This window comes from Ambystoma mexicanum, chromosome 8 (assembly GCF_040938575.1).
Source record: "Ambystoma mexicanum isolate Mex_15411 chromosome 8, UKY_AmexF1_1, whole genome shotgun sequence".
In the NCBI taxonomy this organism is placed as follows: domain Eukaryota; kingdom Metazoa; phylum Chordata; class Amphibia; order Caudata; family Ambystomatidae; genus Ambystoma; species Ambystoma mexicanum.
Genome location: NC_090929.1, coordinates 319,704,519 through 319,721,875, shown reverse-complemented (window position 1 = coordinate 319,721,875; position 17,357 = coordinate 319,704,519). Strand labels below are relative to the sequence as shown.

General features: G+C 48.1%; 1 protein-coding gene across 1 annotated transcript in view; it reads right to left on the bottom strand.

Moving 5' to 3' along the window:
• The window catches only part of SAPCD2 (suppressor APC domain containing 2), a 133,084-nt gene that overhangs the window by 29,657 nt on the left and 86,070 nt on the right, over positions 1 to 17,357 (bottom strand). The window contains exons 3-4 of the mRNA XM_069609736.1: positions 16,727 to 16,873; positions 15,757 to 15,855 (exon numbers count right to left, since the gene is read on the bottom strand). Coding sequence (XP_069465837.1) covers positions 15,757 to 15,855; positions 16,727 to 16,873 — 246 coding nt within the window. The remainder of the gene's footprint in view (positions 1 to 15,756; positions 15,856 to 16,726; positions 16,874 to 17,357) is intronic.

The window sequence follows — 17,357 nt, the reverse complement described above, 5'->3', positions numbered from 1 at the left end:
TTGATTCATGGAAAGTCAGATATGGCTGCTTGCAAGACAGGGCCTGAATCTCACCCACACATCTGGCAAAGGTGATGGCCACGAGGAAAGCAATTTCCCATGAGAGAAACTCGAGTGGTGTTTGATACATAGGTTCAAAGGGTGCCCCCATGAGCCTCGTCAGACCCACGTTGGGTTCCCATGCCAGGGCAGGAGCCTTCACTGGTGGGAAAGAACAGAAAAGCCCCTTGAGGAATTATTTGACGAGCTTTTAGGACCACAGCGAGAATCTTCCCGGGATCTGGTATAAGATGAGATGGCCGCCAGGTGTACATTGATGGATGCGTGAGCCAGTCCAGCTTTGGCCAAGGACAGCAAGTATGCAAGATCTGTGGAGCAGTGACCCTCAGGAGGGGTAATCATCTGTGACTGGCACTTTGTAGTAAAATGCTTCCCTTGAGTCCACAATGCCCTGGCTTTGGTAAGTACTTCCCTGCAGTCTGCTGGCAACTCCTCCTCCTAAAGCTGCAGGAGCCATGCCCTCAGGTTCAGCAAAACTGGGTCGTGATTAAGGATTGCACCCCCCCCTTCTCTGGTGAGCAGATCTGGAAACAACGGCACCTTTCACCGGAGACGATGCCGACAGGCTGACTAAGTCCAAATACCACATCTGCCTCGGCCACGCAGGGCGATGGTATCATCTTGCATCGACACCGAGTGTGTTGATGACACCTAGCAGTAGAGACAATGGGGGACGATGGGGGGTGGGGAGAGGGGAGGCATACAGAAACAGGCCTTTGCACAGGAAGGAGAACGCGTCCCCCAAGCTCCTCAGTTGGTGGAATCTGCAGGCAAACTTTGGGCATTTGGAGTTCGCAGACATGGCAAAAAGATCCATCAGTGGTCTGCCCCATTTGAACAACAAGCGGTGCACCTGATCCTAATGAAGTTCCCCATTCGTGGCAGGAGCACAGCTCCCTGCTGAGAGTCTCTGCAATGGTGTTCTTGACGCCTGCCAGGTGGAGAGGGACGAGGCACATCCCCTTACCGATAGCCCAGTGCCACAAGTTCTGAGCTTCCCTGGAGAGCGCTGGCATACAGGTTCCCTCTTGCTTCCTGATGTAGAACATGTTGTCCGTGAAAATCCTCACCACCTTGCCCTTCAAAGACCGCACGAAAGACTTTAAGGCCCAGAACACTGCCCGTAGCTCCAGGATGTACATTTGCAAATCCTTCTCTGGAAGCCACAGACCTCTGGTGCGTAGACATCCGGTGTGAGCCCGCCCCCCCTGCAACATTCCAGAGAGGCATCCATAGGGACAGTCTCCTGGTATGGCATTTCTGAAATCCCGTCCCCTGGGCGATATGGGAGCACACACCCCCACCATTTTATCACCCGCCGGAACTCCTCAAGAGGGATCTTGTCCATAAAAAACTCCCAGACACTTGTATCCAACATGCATCCAAGAATTCCTGTAGGGGGTCGCATCTGCAACCTGCAGAGACAAAGTAGATGCACGACATCATCATGCCCAGCAACGATTATTTGACGGGCCACGCTGTGGCAGTCTTGGCTGACAGATGTTGCACCTTCCCCTTCCTGCTAGCCTAGCCTCTCCACCAAGGGTGAAGCCAGGCAAGTCACTGTATTGAGTCTGGCACAGAGGAACAGCGCATTCTGCGATGGGATCAAGCAGGACTTTAGATTGTGTACGGAAAATCCCAGCTCAGTCAGTAATTGAATGATGATGATCTTCATGTGCTCATTGACCAGGTCCAACGAATGGGCACATATCAGCCAATCCTCCAGGTATGGGTATACTTGTATGCCTTGCATACGCAGATGGGCCGCCAACAGGGCCAGGCATTTCATAAACACTCTTGGGACGGATTTCAAGCCGAATTGCTAGTGCTGGCATTGCACCACGAACCGGAGGAACTCTCTATGTTTCCTGTGGATGGGGACATGGAAGAACGCGTCCTTTAGGTCCAACAATGTCAACAAGTCCCCTTCCTCCAGTTGGCCAAGCGCATGCTTCAACTGCATCATCCTGAATTTCTGGGACTTCAGGTACTTGTTCAGATGGCGCAGGTCCGTCTTCTTTCTTAACAGAAAGTATCTGGAATAGACTCTGGAGCCCCAGAGTCATTGGAGAACGAGCTCCATCGCCCCTTTCTGTAACATGGCTTGAAACTTCCAGGAGCTGAGGGATGTGGCGCTCCCGACGAGAAACCGGTGGGATACCTGCATTGGAACTCCAAGGTGTGTCCCTGGGCTAGAGCGTCTAGCACCCTTCTGTCAGTGATTATCTTTCTCCACTCGCTGACGAACCTAGTCAGCTTCCCTCGCCCCTCAGGGCGCATGAGTGGGGGGGCTCAACGTCTTGGTTGGTCCAGGCCTGTTTGGGCGCTGGAGCCCTTCCCTGCGAGCGACAACGCTGCTGACCTCTGCTACCGTAGGCCTGGAAGGGACCTCTCTAGGCTTCCTGTCATGAGGATCGGGGAGGCTGTCTGTATGATTAGGAGAATCCCTTGGATGATCTGCTCGATTTACCCCTGGAGAAGCAAAAGGAAGATGAGCAATGCTGTTGAAGAGTGCCAAGGTAATGGGCCGTCTCTGTATCCGTCTTTATGGCTTGAAGGGACTGTCGACCGCCTTCCCGACAGATTCTTCCTGTCGAAGGGCATGTCCAGCACTTCGCCTGAATGACCTGCCAGAATGTTCATGGCCTTCATGCATCCCTGCCGACAAAGGCAGACTCCATTTCCCATCTGTGGGGAAACCCGTATCAGCGATGTCCACTGCCACCATAAGGGCGTGGTCTGACACCACCTGCCCTTCTTGAACGAGGGCTTCCATCTTCTTGTCATCGGGGAGGAACTGCAGGATCGGGCCCAGCTTGTACCAAAAGCTCCCGTTCGTATCGGGCCAAGAAGGCCAGAGCATTAGCCGCCTTGATCATGGATGCCATTGTGTAAATCACTCTTTCTCATGGCATCCATCATCTTCCCCCTCACTGTCCGGGGGAACTGATTACAAAGCCGCGTTAGCCAAATGTTTCCTTGTGGAAGCCGCCACTATAGAGTTTGGCAACGGTTGCAACATCAAGCACTTGGGCACAGAGTCCGGAACCCTATATTTCTTCTGTAACCTGTCCCTCTTGGTTGGAGCTGTGCATGGGTTCTTCACGAGGGCTAGGCCTTCCTCCCAAAGGTCATCCAGAAAGGGCACCGCCATGATTGTCATCCTCTTGGACTCTCGTCGCTGATACAAGAAGCCCGCTTTCCTGGTTTCGTCAGGCACCAGCTGCAACAGCTTGGAGGCCAATGATCACACCTCATCTGATGGAGAGACTCTAGGAGGAGCGCCCAGTTGCGGCGATTCATCGTCTGCTGCAAAGTCCTCATCCTTTCCCCTGGCCGTCGCGTCTGTGTCCGTTGGTGGAGTCTTAGCCAGAGGTGGTGGAGGAGGCTGATGTGGAGACGTCGGATGACCCTTTCTATGTCTATGTGGCTGGTCAGGGGCCTGTGGCACCACCGGTGCCTGTGCTGGGGCAACATTTGCTGGATCTCTGTCACCAGGGTGTGGAGAGTTGATAGGATGTCCATGGATATGACCCGTGGTTACAAGGGAACAATGGATCGATAGGCCCTGCACCGCTGCCGTCATCCTCGTGGACCGTATGACGGACTCTTGGTCGGCATGCTTGGAAGAGATGTCTAACGGTTGGATTTCAACACTGGAGAGCTGTTTTGGGGCCTCCACGCCCCCCCCTTTTTCCTCCCTGAGAATTTTTAACCGGGATCTGGCCTGGTGCTTACCACTTGCCCCACCCCCAAGGAGTACCTGCAGTCTTTGCTGCTACCTCGGCTGCCGTAATGCACCTTGGAGGTAAGGAAACCCTTTGGGCCATAGGAGCGACCCTGGTAGGGTCAACACCGCCTGCCGCATCAGTCGGTGTCATGGGAGTGGCTGACGAGAACTTGGCTGCGCTGGTTGAGCAGCTTGGCGGCCTTTCTCTTCCTCCTGCCTAGGCTTAGCTGAACTGATATTCTCTCATAACTCGGCTGTGGTGGACGACTTCCTCTTTGAGGAGGAACTTGATGGCAGGCTGGCTACAGAGGCTGAAGGCGATATTGGTTGTGTCCTTCCTGGGGCCGGCATCATCGGCAAACCTAGTAGAATTGGACTTGCAGTTTTGGCCTTATCTTGGACACTCCACGGATGGGGCGACCTCAAAAAGGACTTGGATCTCTTCCCAGAGGGAGACCGCTCTTCGGACCGGCCGGTCCTGGCCGAGTCAGGACCCTGCCCAAGAGCATGAATTGAATTGAGCCATGCTGCCAGCCTGCTATGCCCCTTCTTTTGTGGTCTTCTTGAGAGAAGCCCAGGCATCTCACACTCTACCTCCTTGTGGTCCTGGTGTATGCAGTTAAGACATTGTAGATATTGGTCCTCTACGAAGACTTTACGTAGCCAGCATTTGGTGCAGGGCCTGAAGATGGTCCTACCCTCCATCATGGCCAGAGGGCGCAAAGTAGGCCCAAGATGTCATTCCAGAAACTTCAGAATCTTTGCCCCGGAGGGGAACAAAACATCACTGCCAATGGGTCCCAGCAGCACACAGTCTCTGGTGGAAACAAAAATCAAACTTTTCAGTGAAAACTTGGAATAAAAATGCACAAATAACTTTGAGCAACTCAAGGACTCAACACTGAAGCGTGCAGCCAAAATCTGATAAGGCCGCCAGAGGCTTTGGGAGAGGAATGTCATTGGATGGTGGCAGTATGCCCCAGAGGGCAGTGATATGACAGGGAATATTCATGAGCATGTGAATCCATACCAGACCCCATTCTGGAGAACAACCATCAATATAGACATACAGGGAATAGATCATAACATCTTTGGCGATGACACCCTTTGCGTTGACCTGTTAATTGCCGAGCATGTGATATCTGCATGAAGTGCTCCGTTGGCAAGCAAGGAAACTGACATTTTTTCCCTCAGCGTCACCTGGATGTCCAAGCCATACCTTGGACTAGATCAGAATAGTGGGAGGCAGAGACTCCCTAAGGAAATCCATCTTTATAGACAGACATCAAAATCAATGCTTCTTTGGCTTCAATTCTTAATCCCAGGAAAACTGATAAAACTCTCCATTACCGATGGAAGTGATATACTACAAAGCCTGCAGGCTTTGTAGTCTATTTTGTGATTTAAAAAAATAACCAACAACACGAAAGATAAAGTGCGTCATCCATCAGAATTGCACTGGATGAAATGCTGGAAGAGCACCGATTGTTGGGCATAAATCTGGTGTGGAAAGATTTACCATTTAAGTATTAAAAAGTAGGCTTCACACATGCAAAAATAGAACCCAACCGAAAAATTAAGCCTTCTCTTTTTTAATGAATTTGACTCAAATACAGATGGACACCACTCCCGTTCTTTTCAGTATTGGTTTATAAACAATAGGGGCGGGAAAGCAGTGATACAGGGCTCTTGCTTAGCTCTCCAGGGTGTCCATCATGCCTCGTAGGCCAACGTCTGTGCAAACAGCAGCAAGGCATACCAATGCATGTATTTCCATCTGAAGTTATTGAAAAGGCTACAGAACAGAAGTGCTTCTCAGGCCAGCAGTGGTTTCACTTTAAAGGGAGGATGAATCTTAGCGTGATGTGCAAAAACCCAGCTCGAAGTTTCCAATTACAGGCATCCAAGCACTACATTTTTTAATTTCAATACATCTGGAAAAGTACTAGCTGGATTAATACAGATGTGTGTGTGTGTATATATACACATATATATATATACATATACATACATATATATAACACCAGGAACCTTACTTGCAAAGCTTAAAAAAATAAAGGAGACATCAAAATGTGTGCTTTGACCAAAAGGCCTAAAAACAGTATTGGGAAGATTATGGTAGCCATTTTACACCACAGATCATTTAATGATACTAGGAGCAAACCTCTTGCATAAAGTCATCACACTATAGCCAAGATGAAACCCAACCTCCAACTCAAAAGGCTGCGGCAAATACATTTTAATTTGAACAATCTATTTGAACCAGGAGATGGAATGGAAAGTTGTTGCCTAGTGTATTTCCTGTGGTGCACTGCAGGAACCCAGGCTTTTCATTTCTAATGTTTCCTCACGAGCATTTCGGAAAAACCTGCGAGCATTGCTTAGGGGGGGTACTAGACAAAAGTGATGGCATGGGGAAGGTAAGCAGTAGCATTTGTGTGAGACATATAGATTGCATTTTGAGGACCAATCAAATTCTACCATTTACGATTATTATTCTTTGTGAGCAATTGAGGAAATGCAAGAATCTAAAGTTCTAAAAAGGATAGAAGAGTAGGAGCAAGAGTATGTGACCCCAGGGAGGAGTAATTGGTGTTCCTTGGTGGTTTAGGAAAACATCATTTTGTCGGCTTGTAAATCATTGGGACTAATCCCCATAAGCATTAAATTCAACTGCGCAAACTGGTCACTTGATATTTGAGGCTATTGGAAAAGGTTTTTAAAAATAGCGAGAAGGGAAATGTTCCCCAGTAGGTGTTGTGAGGAGGGCAAGTGAGCATTTGTGAAGATTTGGGGTTTGTATAGAGAAGCATTGATCTGCTCTGAAATGCTCACGAGGAATATTGGTCTTGGAAGTAGGACAATGCAGAATACTAGTTTGAATCCTGGTCCCGCACTACTGTAATAAGCACTTTATAAATGATTAAGACCACGTGCAGGAAAGGTGTTGGGACAGCCCCGTTTTTCCAAAAAATTGAATATAAGAAAACTGGGTGTAAATGTAAATGTGATCCCTGCGAGGAGGGGTGAGAGTAAATGGGGGTATTCGTGAAGATAGGCAAGTTAACGACGCCCCAAGGTGGAAACACGATCACTTGGCCTGGCCAGAGGTCACGTCCAGTGGCTAAACCAGATAGCTGGGCAGGGCATAAAAGCAAAGTAGCCACTGGCCACGAAGCTGCAGGCCATGGTCTGTGCGTCATGCACAGGCAATTGGGGCCTGGCCTCAGGCTGGGGTCAACAGCTACCTTGACTGCCATACACTCAGTACACTCTAAATCCAACCTGAACACTCAATTCAACTACCGTACTGACGTACTGACGTAACCAGCTCAATCTTTGAAGCTGGTTATTAAGGTTGGATTCGTAGTGGTATAGAGCCAGCGTTTATACTTCAAATGTTAGGGTTGAATTAGTAGCGAGTTACAGAGATGGTTTGTACCGTAACCATGTTATTCTGGCATTTGGTAAACTTTGCTTTTCGTTAGATTAACCTTACAGTTATTAAAGAGGTTATACATTTCACTTCCGTCTTTTGTGGGGAGTATGGCACAGGAGTGGATTGTATGCGAGCATCCGACATCTGAGTGAGCAGTGTGCAAGTTTCAGGTTTACAGAATACGGACACGAGTGTTTGGTGTCAAGTCGTGGTAAATGCACATCTTGCACACCTCCTATACGTATGTACATTAAAATGAGGTTTGAATTTGGTGCAAGTTCTTAGAACCAAGCGTATAAAGTTACTACATTTCGTACATGTGCAGAACTTAAATCTCGAACGTATAGTTGTGTACATGGATGAAATGTAGGAGGGTGGCACAAGTGTGGTGCAGAAATCATGGCCTACAAGAACACATGGAACAAGGTGTCCTAAAAAGCATGGTGTATGAGCGTGCAGTGTCAGCACATGATGCAAGTCATATGGCTTAGGCCAGCATAGCATATGAATGCTTGGGGTGTATGCTATATAAATAGCGTAGGAGTGTTGGTGGGTAAAGTCATGCCCTATACATATGGAAAATCCTACGTGAGCGACGTTTGACTTTCATGTGAGTTTTTCTACATATAGAAGGCCTATAAGAGTTTTCCATTAAACACATTTACATCTCATACATGTGAAAACTAACAGTCATGATCGATGCGAGTTTTCAAACATGTATTAGCATACATGGACATTAAGGGGAGCAGGGAGCTATTTAGCTCGTGCTTCTAGCATAGTAGAGCCTTGTTAGCTTGAAACCAACAGCTACCAGGAGCTACATTTGGTTTCTAGGGCCAACTAGTGCCTTCCAAACATGTAAATGTCACATTAACTTTGGGAATGTTAATAAAGAAAAATGTCATTTAAGCACAATGGTTCATACAAAATGGACACAAGGTTAAAGGAGCATCTCTGGTAACTCCTGCCTAGAGATTGATGCAGACACCCAGGAGCTGGTTTTGGCTCCTGTGCATCGAATCTCAATTTAGAACCCTGTAAACATGAAAGCTGACATTTAAAGTGTGGTTTAACTTTGATATGAGTTTTTGCACATGTAGGAGGCATACATTTCATACATGTATGAAATTTACATCTTCAATGCGTCCAATATACCTGTGAAAACTGACATCAAAGTTAACCCTGACCTTGAAGTGACTTTTCAAAACACAGTAAACATATATCTTCCACACGTACATGTAGTTTTTTTTTTTTTAAAAGGACATTCATTCTGCACATCCGTACAGAGGAATATGAAACTAATATGTGAAAATGTGCTTGCTCTATTAATCACAGCTCTTTTTATTGCATCGATTCATTTTAAGATCTAGGAGCAAGGCAAAAATCTTTAAAAAAAAACAAGAGGCTAATCTTGAGATATTTGGGTCAAAAACCACATGTTCAAGGAAGACCACCAGGGGGCGAAGAGTAAATGGCCACCTAAAGCAACTGCTCCCATCTCAACCCCCAATAAATACGTGAGGTCTGTCCTGTGAGAATGTAGAAGGGAACAAGCCTTCTGACCTGGCATCTGCACAAAGGAGGAACTGGAGGACGTTATAGGAGCCCAAACAGTGATGTGGATCCCAATAGAGGAGGTGGCAGAAAACAGAGTGGGAGCGAAGCACCGTAGGCCACTTTGCCTGCGGGCAAAGAGGAGACTAGGAGGCCGCTGCGATCCTAGAACCGGGAGTATACCCTTGGTGTCAGGAGTTGGTGGCAGTTGCTCCAACAGTCTATACCCCCACCCCTCTCCTGCCCTTGACTTGAATAGAGCTCTGGAAAGCATACGGGATACCCTTTGTAGAAGAAGCAAGGAGCCGGAGTGACCGTTTGGCCATGCTCCGAACTGACTCCAAGGAAGCCGGAACACAGCAGGAGAGGCCTGGGGGGGGCTGTGGCGAGTGACAGCGATTAAGCAAAGGAGGGGAGGTGGCCTGATCCACCCTTGGAAACAGTGTACAGGAGAAAGAGCTGCTCCTGTACACAAGGACAGAGGGAGGATTACTACAGAGATCCCGTGGTAGAAGGCATGGAGAGCTCCCACGTTTATCTGGAGGAGAGCACAGTGTATCCAGAGGGGGTACCTGGTCACAGGAAAAGAGGGAAGGCAGAGGCACAGATTAGCTCTGGACAAGGGGCCTGGTAAAACTGGCCTGAAATTAAAAGGGGTTGATCACGGCCACAGTCTTGCAGACAAAGGAGGCTCAGGGGGTAAATCCCGGAATGTAGCGGAGAGAGCCCCAGGGACAAACAGGCCCCAGAGACTGGCAGAAGTGGGCCAAAAAGATACCCAAGTCAGATTGATGCAGCAGCCATGGTTAAGGATAAACCGGTTAGAGCCACACAGAGCAAGATGGAGAGATCTACCATGAGACAAGAGAAACTACAAGCGCAAGCCCACTCTAGACAGATCCAATGCACGCATGGCGGACTCTGAAGGGGAGGAACCTACGATGGCACAGGTCTTGAGGGCATTGAGGGAATCAAGATCCAGTCTCGAGAACAAGATGGGCCAGGTGGGGCTGGATGTCTCTGCTCAGAACGTATTTGAGAACGGTCTCTGAAAGGGTGGCGAAGCCGAGCAAAGGATAGAGCACAGTTCAATCACTCCACACACAGGTGCAGGAACTACACAGCGGATCCTGTGTCTTGGAAGAGAGAAGAGCGGAAGACGCAGAGATGAGATCCCAAAGAGTAAATATCCGGATAGTGGGTCTCCCCGAGAGAACGGAGGGGCTGGCGATGGATCTTTTTCTGGAAAAAGTGGATTAGGGCGGTCCTACATCTGAAAGGATTAACTAACGAGGGCACACTGCCTGGGACGCGGACTACCCTCACCTGGAGCATCTCGGAGACTGGTGGTGGCAAAACCTTTCAACTTCAGAGATCTGGACATCATATTACAAGCCGCAAGAACCAAGGTGAGCGATCAAAGTGGGGAGCACCAATGTCATGCTGTTCCCGGACTTTACCCTGCAGGTGCAGCAGGCAAGGAGAACCTTTGAATAAGTGAAGAGACAACTGCGTAACAATCACCACAAGTACATGCTAGTCTCCCCGACAAAGCTTAGAGTGATGGTGGGAGAGAGATCCTGAATGTTCCAGGACCCAGGAGAGGTCTGGGATTGGCTGGAAAACCAGGCACACACATTGCAGGGGGCCAGTGGGAAAACGAAACAAACATATCTCAGAGGTTCCGGAGGCAGGGGGCCGATACCCAATGGGCACAGAAGAGTGGAAGGGGGGGGGCATGGGGTCAGGATCGAGGTGGGCAGAGATGGTACACTGCAAAATTAATCAAGGAACGGCAGCAGAGGCTAGCCAGCCAGGAGTAACTCCTACAGCAGTGCCTGGTGGCAGTGTGTGTACTAGTGGTGTACTGTTGCTGCATTGGAGGATCAGCCATTGCACCCGTTGACTGGGACAATGCATCGAGATGAGAACCTATTGCAGTTCTGATGGGGAGGGTGGGAGGATTGGGGCGGGGAATGTGGGACAAAGGCTCTTAGAGGGGCATCACATGGGGCTTAAAATGAGCAAGGTGGTCTGCGGGAAAGCACAAGGCGAGAGACAGTGGGGTAGTTGGTGGGGAGAATTGGGGGTTAAGTTTCTACATTTAAATTTTCAAGTTCTGTGGTGACAGGTACTTCACAATTGGCAAGGAAATATGGGGTAGGAGAGACAAGAAAAGGGGGGGGGGCAGTTGTAGAAATCCGAGTCAGACCGCAAGCACTAGGTGGAGGGAGTGAGGGAGGTAAATCCGGTTAGAGGTATAGATTGTGGGCTTATCAACATGGATAGTACGGGCATGTTGCATTGCATCTCCTGGAACGTCAATGGGTTGAATGATACAGTTAAGGAGAAGTGCAGTGTTCCAATATCTGACATGACAAACCGGACATGGTGCCGTGGTGCTACTTCAGGAAATGCACCTTTTGGAGGACATGTGTTGTATACTGGGAAGAGGCCATTATAAATGTGTGCGTGGTGCATGTGGAATTCCAGGGGAGCAGGGATTATCCCAAAACAAAAGAAAAGGGCCATCCAGTTTACAAGAACATTCCAAGACTATAGACAGGTTTTTGAGGAATATGGGAAAGGAATATTTATCTTTTTTTTTTAGCATGCATCCCCCCCCAACCCCCGTCTCCCTCCGTACCCCCACCTTGACACGGTTGTCCGACATCTTTGAGGGGCTAAAGAGGGTTATCCTGGGTGGGCAGGCAAGGATAACTGGTGGTGGAGGACCGAGGTGGCCCAACTCACACTGGACAGGTGGAAGGGATCCCTACAGGTGGACAGTAGAGACAAAATTGGGAGGTTTCTTGGACACAATGGGAATGGTAGATCTATGGAGGAAGGCTCATCCATTGGAAAGGGAGTACTCCTCTACGGCACAGGAAGACCATGTCTTCTCTCCACACTCAGACAAGTACAAGGTGAAGGGGGAAGGGGAACAATATCCTAGGGACATGTCAAACCACGCACCACTGACATGGAGAATACGAATGCAGGCTCACACTTGGGGAGGGATTTGGAGTGGGAGCCTACCATTTGTTCGATTAGGAGATATTGGCAGTTAAGGGAAGGCAAGGAGCAATACTTCCAAATCAACGAGAACACAGTGGAATCAAAAATAATTTCTGGGAAGCGTACAAAGCCGTACTGAGGGGGAAAGCCAGAGCAGTAACAACTGATAAAAAAAGGAGGGAGAGACAACAGGAAGAGAAAGAGGCCAAAGTGATACAGCTTGAAGTATGATGGAGACTCCCTGACGGGAACTAAAAAAGACAAAGGAGGAGGTCAGGATTGGGGCGCTAGAATGAGCCACGCAGGAATGATGACATAAGGGGGTGTGTATGTAGAAGTGAGATGACAGAACGGGTAAATGACTGGCTTGATTGCCACACAGAGGAAAGTAGTAGGATAATTCCATAAATCAGGATTGGGACAAGGAGACAATTCTGGACCCACAGGACATAGGGCAGGCCTTCACCTCATGATCAGCGGCTATATAAAAACACAATCTACGAAGTGAGTCAGAAATGCACCAGTTCTTGGATCAAATACCGGTGTCCACCATATCAGCAGAACAGAGATGCCATAGAGGGGTACCTTTGGGTTCAGGAAATGGCAGCAGCAATGTGGGGGTGGGTGGGGTGGGCGAGCAGGGCCAAATGGGCTTGGACTGGAGTTATAGCTGAAATTAAAAAGGGGCCACGTTGGCACTACTGGTGGAAGTGCTGAAGGAGAGTAGGCGGAAAGGAATCCCACCTCCAGATCTGAGGTAAGCAGTGATTGCAGCGATACCAAAAGAGGAAAGATTAAGCTGAGGGAAGACTGTGGTTCATACAGACCCAGCTCCTTGAGAAATATCAAAACCACGATATTGGCCAAGGCCCTGGCGAATGGGGTTTAAAGAAAAATAGCGGACATAGTGAAAGATGATCAATGTGGATTCATCCCAAATAGATCCAGATGAATGAACAGACACTTGAATCTGTATTAGGAATGGCAAAAAGTATACAGCAGCCATTGGATTCCATTGAATGGTCGCATTGGTTGGCAGTAATAGAGAATGGGATTCAGGGACGGATTTATGGGGCGGGGGGGTTGGATGCTGTACAATGGTCAGAAGGCCAGTGTAAAACTAAACGTGGTGTTGGGTAAATTCGAGCTGGAATGAGGAACCAGACAGGGCTGTCCACTATTGCCCATGTTTACCCTGGTGTTGGGGCCATTGGCTGAATGGATAAGGATAGACACAGACATGATGGGATTTCCATGGCCGGACGATAAGCAGGAACGGATATCGCTGTATACAGACGACATCCTATTCTACTTGATGAATCCAATGAGCTTCCTGCCTAGAGTGATGGCCAGTCTCAAGGAATGTGGCCAGTACTCTGGACTGAGAATAAACTGGGACAAGTCCATCCATTACCTGGTGGAGTGGGGTAGGAAAAGCCAGAGACATAACCTACTGCTAAAAACAGATGGAGGTTTCAGAATGATACGATATGGCATTTATAAACGCACCTATACACAAGTGTTTCAAGGTACAACGAGGCAAAGGAGGGGAAGAAGGGGAAGACAGACAACGATCTTACTAGGCCCGGTGACATTGAGATTGCGCAAGTGCAGGGGGTGGGAATACTGTACATTATTCAGCCTGCCCCCAGAATGATCAAGACCTAAGATTCGGATACGATTGTCAAGACTGAGGGAGTTCCTATGGTGGCGAAAGACTCCCAGAATAAAGTTGGAGACTCAGAATAGGGGGGGGGGGGGGGTTAGGGGTCTCCAAATGTATGGCTCTATTACTGGGCTCCACAGTTGTCTGTAGTGAATCGATGGGCGTATCGGGGGGGGGGGGGGGTGCAAAGGACAGTTTAGTGGACATAGATCTGGTACTGCTGGGAAGGTACAGGTGGGGGGGGGGGATGCTATACGGAAGGAAAAAAAAAAAAAAAAAGTGCCGCAGATAACTGCTCCACCAATCACTAATGCAGAGGGGAATCACCTTGATGCAGGCCCATTGGCTCTTAGGGCCGGAAAAACAGCTGATGTGGGGGGGGGGGGAATGGATTAATAAAACGACACAACTCCCGAGGTGGGAAAGTAATGGAATTAAGGTGGTGGGAGACGTGGTGAAGATGCCAGCATTCAGAACCTTCCAGGAGAGGAATGGGGGCTGGGCAGACAAGACCATTCCAGATATTTACAACTAAGGCATGTCCTGGCACCACAAACTAGGAGGGTGGACAAAATAATTCAAGCACCCCCAATTGAACATAACGTATTGGAGGAGAAACCAAGCCCTGGCATCACTCTACGACACAGCTGGACGAGCTGAAACAGAGGTGGGAAAGGGATGTGGGGTGACATGGATGGGGAGGAATGGAGCACAGCACTACAATAATCCAGAGAAGTGGCAATAAGAGCCCAACTCAGACCAATACCTACACAGAGTCTACTGCTCCCGGGATAGACCGAGAACGATGCGTAGAGGGGAGGAGGATACATGTCCTAAAGGCAACGTGTACACGGGAACATTCTTCCACATGCTCTGGCAGGGATCGGCATGAAGGAGGTACAGGGGGAAGAGTGCAAAGGGAGGTGGAAGGAGCTTTGGTAAGGCCAGCTCCACTGGAACCTAGAGGGGCGTTGCTGGGGAGAAGGGGAGGTGGACAGATATGTGGGGATCTTTCCCATCATTGCATGGGCAGTGGCCAAAAGGGCCATTGCGTAGACATAGATGTAGCCCCAGCCAAGACGATAACAGCTTGGCAAAGAGGGATGGATGCCATTCCGAGATGGGACCAGTTGGTGCATAAGAAAATGGGGGGGGGGGGTTGCCTGGGGATAAGGTAGGGTGTAGGACTCAGACAGGTTAAAAGGTAGAGAAGAGGGGGGTGACAGTAATGGGACACCTGGGACGAGGGTGGTGGAGAGGAGGGAGGGGGAAGGCGATAAAAAGAAAGTGGGAGAGGAGCAGGGAGAGGGAGGCAGGATACAGATCCATGGCGCCAGTATCCATGAATCCGATCTGTAATATTTTTGGACTGGACTTGTACAAAACAGCCAAACATTTAAATAAAAACATTAAAAATGCGGTAAAAAGATTTTTATTTTGAAATATGAAGCCGTCCATCAAAAACTTATCTTCCATGTAGGAACAGATGCCGGGACATATAATTTGCGAGATTGTTTTCTGAATTTTTCCATTGACGGGTTCAAAGGTTATTAAGAAATGTTATTTCTTGAAATTCCATAGGGAATTCGAGTTAAACCTGAACCAACCAATCATTAGTGTGCTGGCATGATGTGCACATTTTATTTATGTGTTCCAGACGAATAATCGCAAACTAAACAGCGTAATATCAACACCACGATACAACGACCATAAACACAGTTGCATACAAAAATATATCTATTACTTGGATAAAACGATATAAAGTTAAAATTTCAACATTTATTACATTTCATTAATCAGTGTTGACACCGAGAATAATTTACAGGCCTCAATGCTTAGCAATTAACTTAACCGCACTTACTAACTGTAGCTAAGCTCCACTGTTAACTAGTAAGGCGATTATGTATTTATAAAGCCCAATGCTTGTAATACTCTTACGTGGGGAGCTGAACTTCATGTCCCGCAATTAATCGCTCTCAAGACATCTCAGAAGATAAGACTGTCCTCCAGGGCCACAAACCGACCCAAAAATCTAACTCTCGTCGCCCACGTACCTTTGCACCGAGTCATCATGTGTTTGAGATGGTTTGCCTTCCTCTTTACAATAAGAAAAAGTATCTCACTTGTATTGATCAAGTAGAGACGAAATCTTTGAAACCTCTAGCCTAAACACATTAATATCCACCCTCCCCCACCCCCCTTCAAGACACCATCCCCTTTAGGGCAGGTATGGGACTAGTCTTTACAGGTATGTAACTGGAGAACTCCAAACAGAGCCACACTCACCTTCCCAGGAGTAGAAACAAGTTCCTTCAGGCAGTGATGCACTTCCTGCAGCCTCGGAAGAAGATGATTTGGGTACACTTGGTTTTCTTCGAGACAATCCTGCCAAGTTAGAGAAGAACCATTTTAAAGATTAGTTTTGCTTCCAGAGAGGAAGCATCATGGAAAATTGGCCCAATTTTCAGCGCCAGAAGATGGGCAATTAGGGAAAAACTAGAAAAAAAGAGCAGAAGAGCTTGTCACTGGCCCAAGTCGGTCACCAAGAAATATCATGCATGCCGTCATCAGACATTGATGTCCCTTCTTTTGAACCTGGCCTTCAACAAGCCGATTTAATTGTTTTCATAGTCAGTGATTGCACAATTTACTCTTGCAGCCACACTGCACAAGGAAGGAATGTTCCGCAGGTGCGACCGCTCAATTGGATGGTTATGGTAAGAAGCACTTGCCACACCGAACTCTCTTCCTTAAAAACCTGCACAAGTGCACTTCCCTTGCGAGAAGTGCAGACCGGTACACACGCCTTCCTGACGCTGTCCCACCACCTCAACTCGTAGTATATAGAAGACCCGACTATTGACGAAAGACTGGAAACACTGTAGCAAATCTGCTTAAAAAGGGAGACTCCACTCAGTGTGCTCTAAAAATAAATAGCCAACTGCCCAAATATTCTTGATCCAGTTTTTGCCTGGCCTAAAAAGCATAAAGAATTCAGTTCATACAACAGCCCGAGAACCCAACAGGGGTCAGCTCTCATGAATCCACTTGCTTTGCTCAGTAGTTCTGCCAGCACAACATCAGGAATCATTGAGGGCACCGACACACAACCGTGTGACGAGGAAAGATTACAGAACAGCGACGGCACGTGTGCGAATCCCCTCATTGCCATCTGAGGGGACTCCATTCGTGAGTTTGGGCTGAATTTTGCAAGCAGCATAGCATATTTAAATTGAGGTAAGGCCTCCAGACTCACGTTTGGAGTTTTGCTCTTCCCCAGCTGTTTCTGACGCTCCTGCACAAGTTGGATTTGTTGGTGGTACCAGTCTCGGGCCCGCTCCAGAGCTTCCAATCCTTGGATCAAGAAATCTTTTTCCTGCTCCAACTCCTTCATGCGTTTCAGCTAAACAAACACAAGAAGAAATGTTAGGTGGCAATTTGAAAGTGGCAAATAGGCAAGAGATCGCGGGGGAGGTGGGCAATCGGGGCGGGTGCTGGTGAACATAGCCATCACATAAATCACTTTTACTGGTAAATGGTGGTTTCCTCGACCACAGTTTATTAATGGGCAATTTGTTAGACCAGTTTGGATAATTCGATCCTCAAATGTATGTAGCAGTAAGCGTTATGCCCCCCTTTAAGAAAGGAAATCAAAAAAGGGTCAAACTAATCACAATTGGCCAACTAAATGCCCACTCACAAACTGGTGGATGAAACCTCACAGAATTGGTGTGGACCATTTTTAAGGTCAAAATACCACCAATCTTGAATGAAACCACATATGCTGTATTCGCAGCTAAGTTGGACATTTCGATTCCAGGACATTTCCCACGGTTTCCAGGGATTTACTGTTACAGCCCATGTGGTTCCGCCGAGGAAGTTTTTTG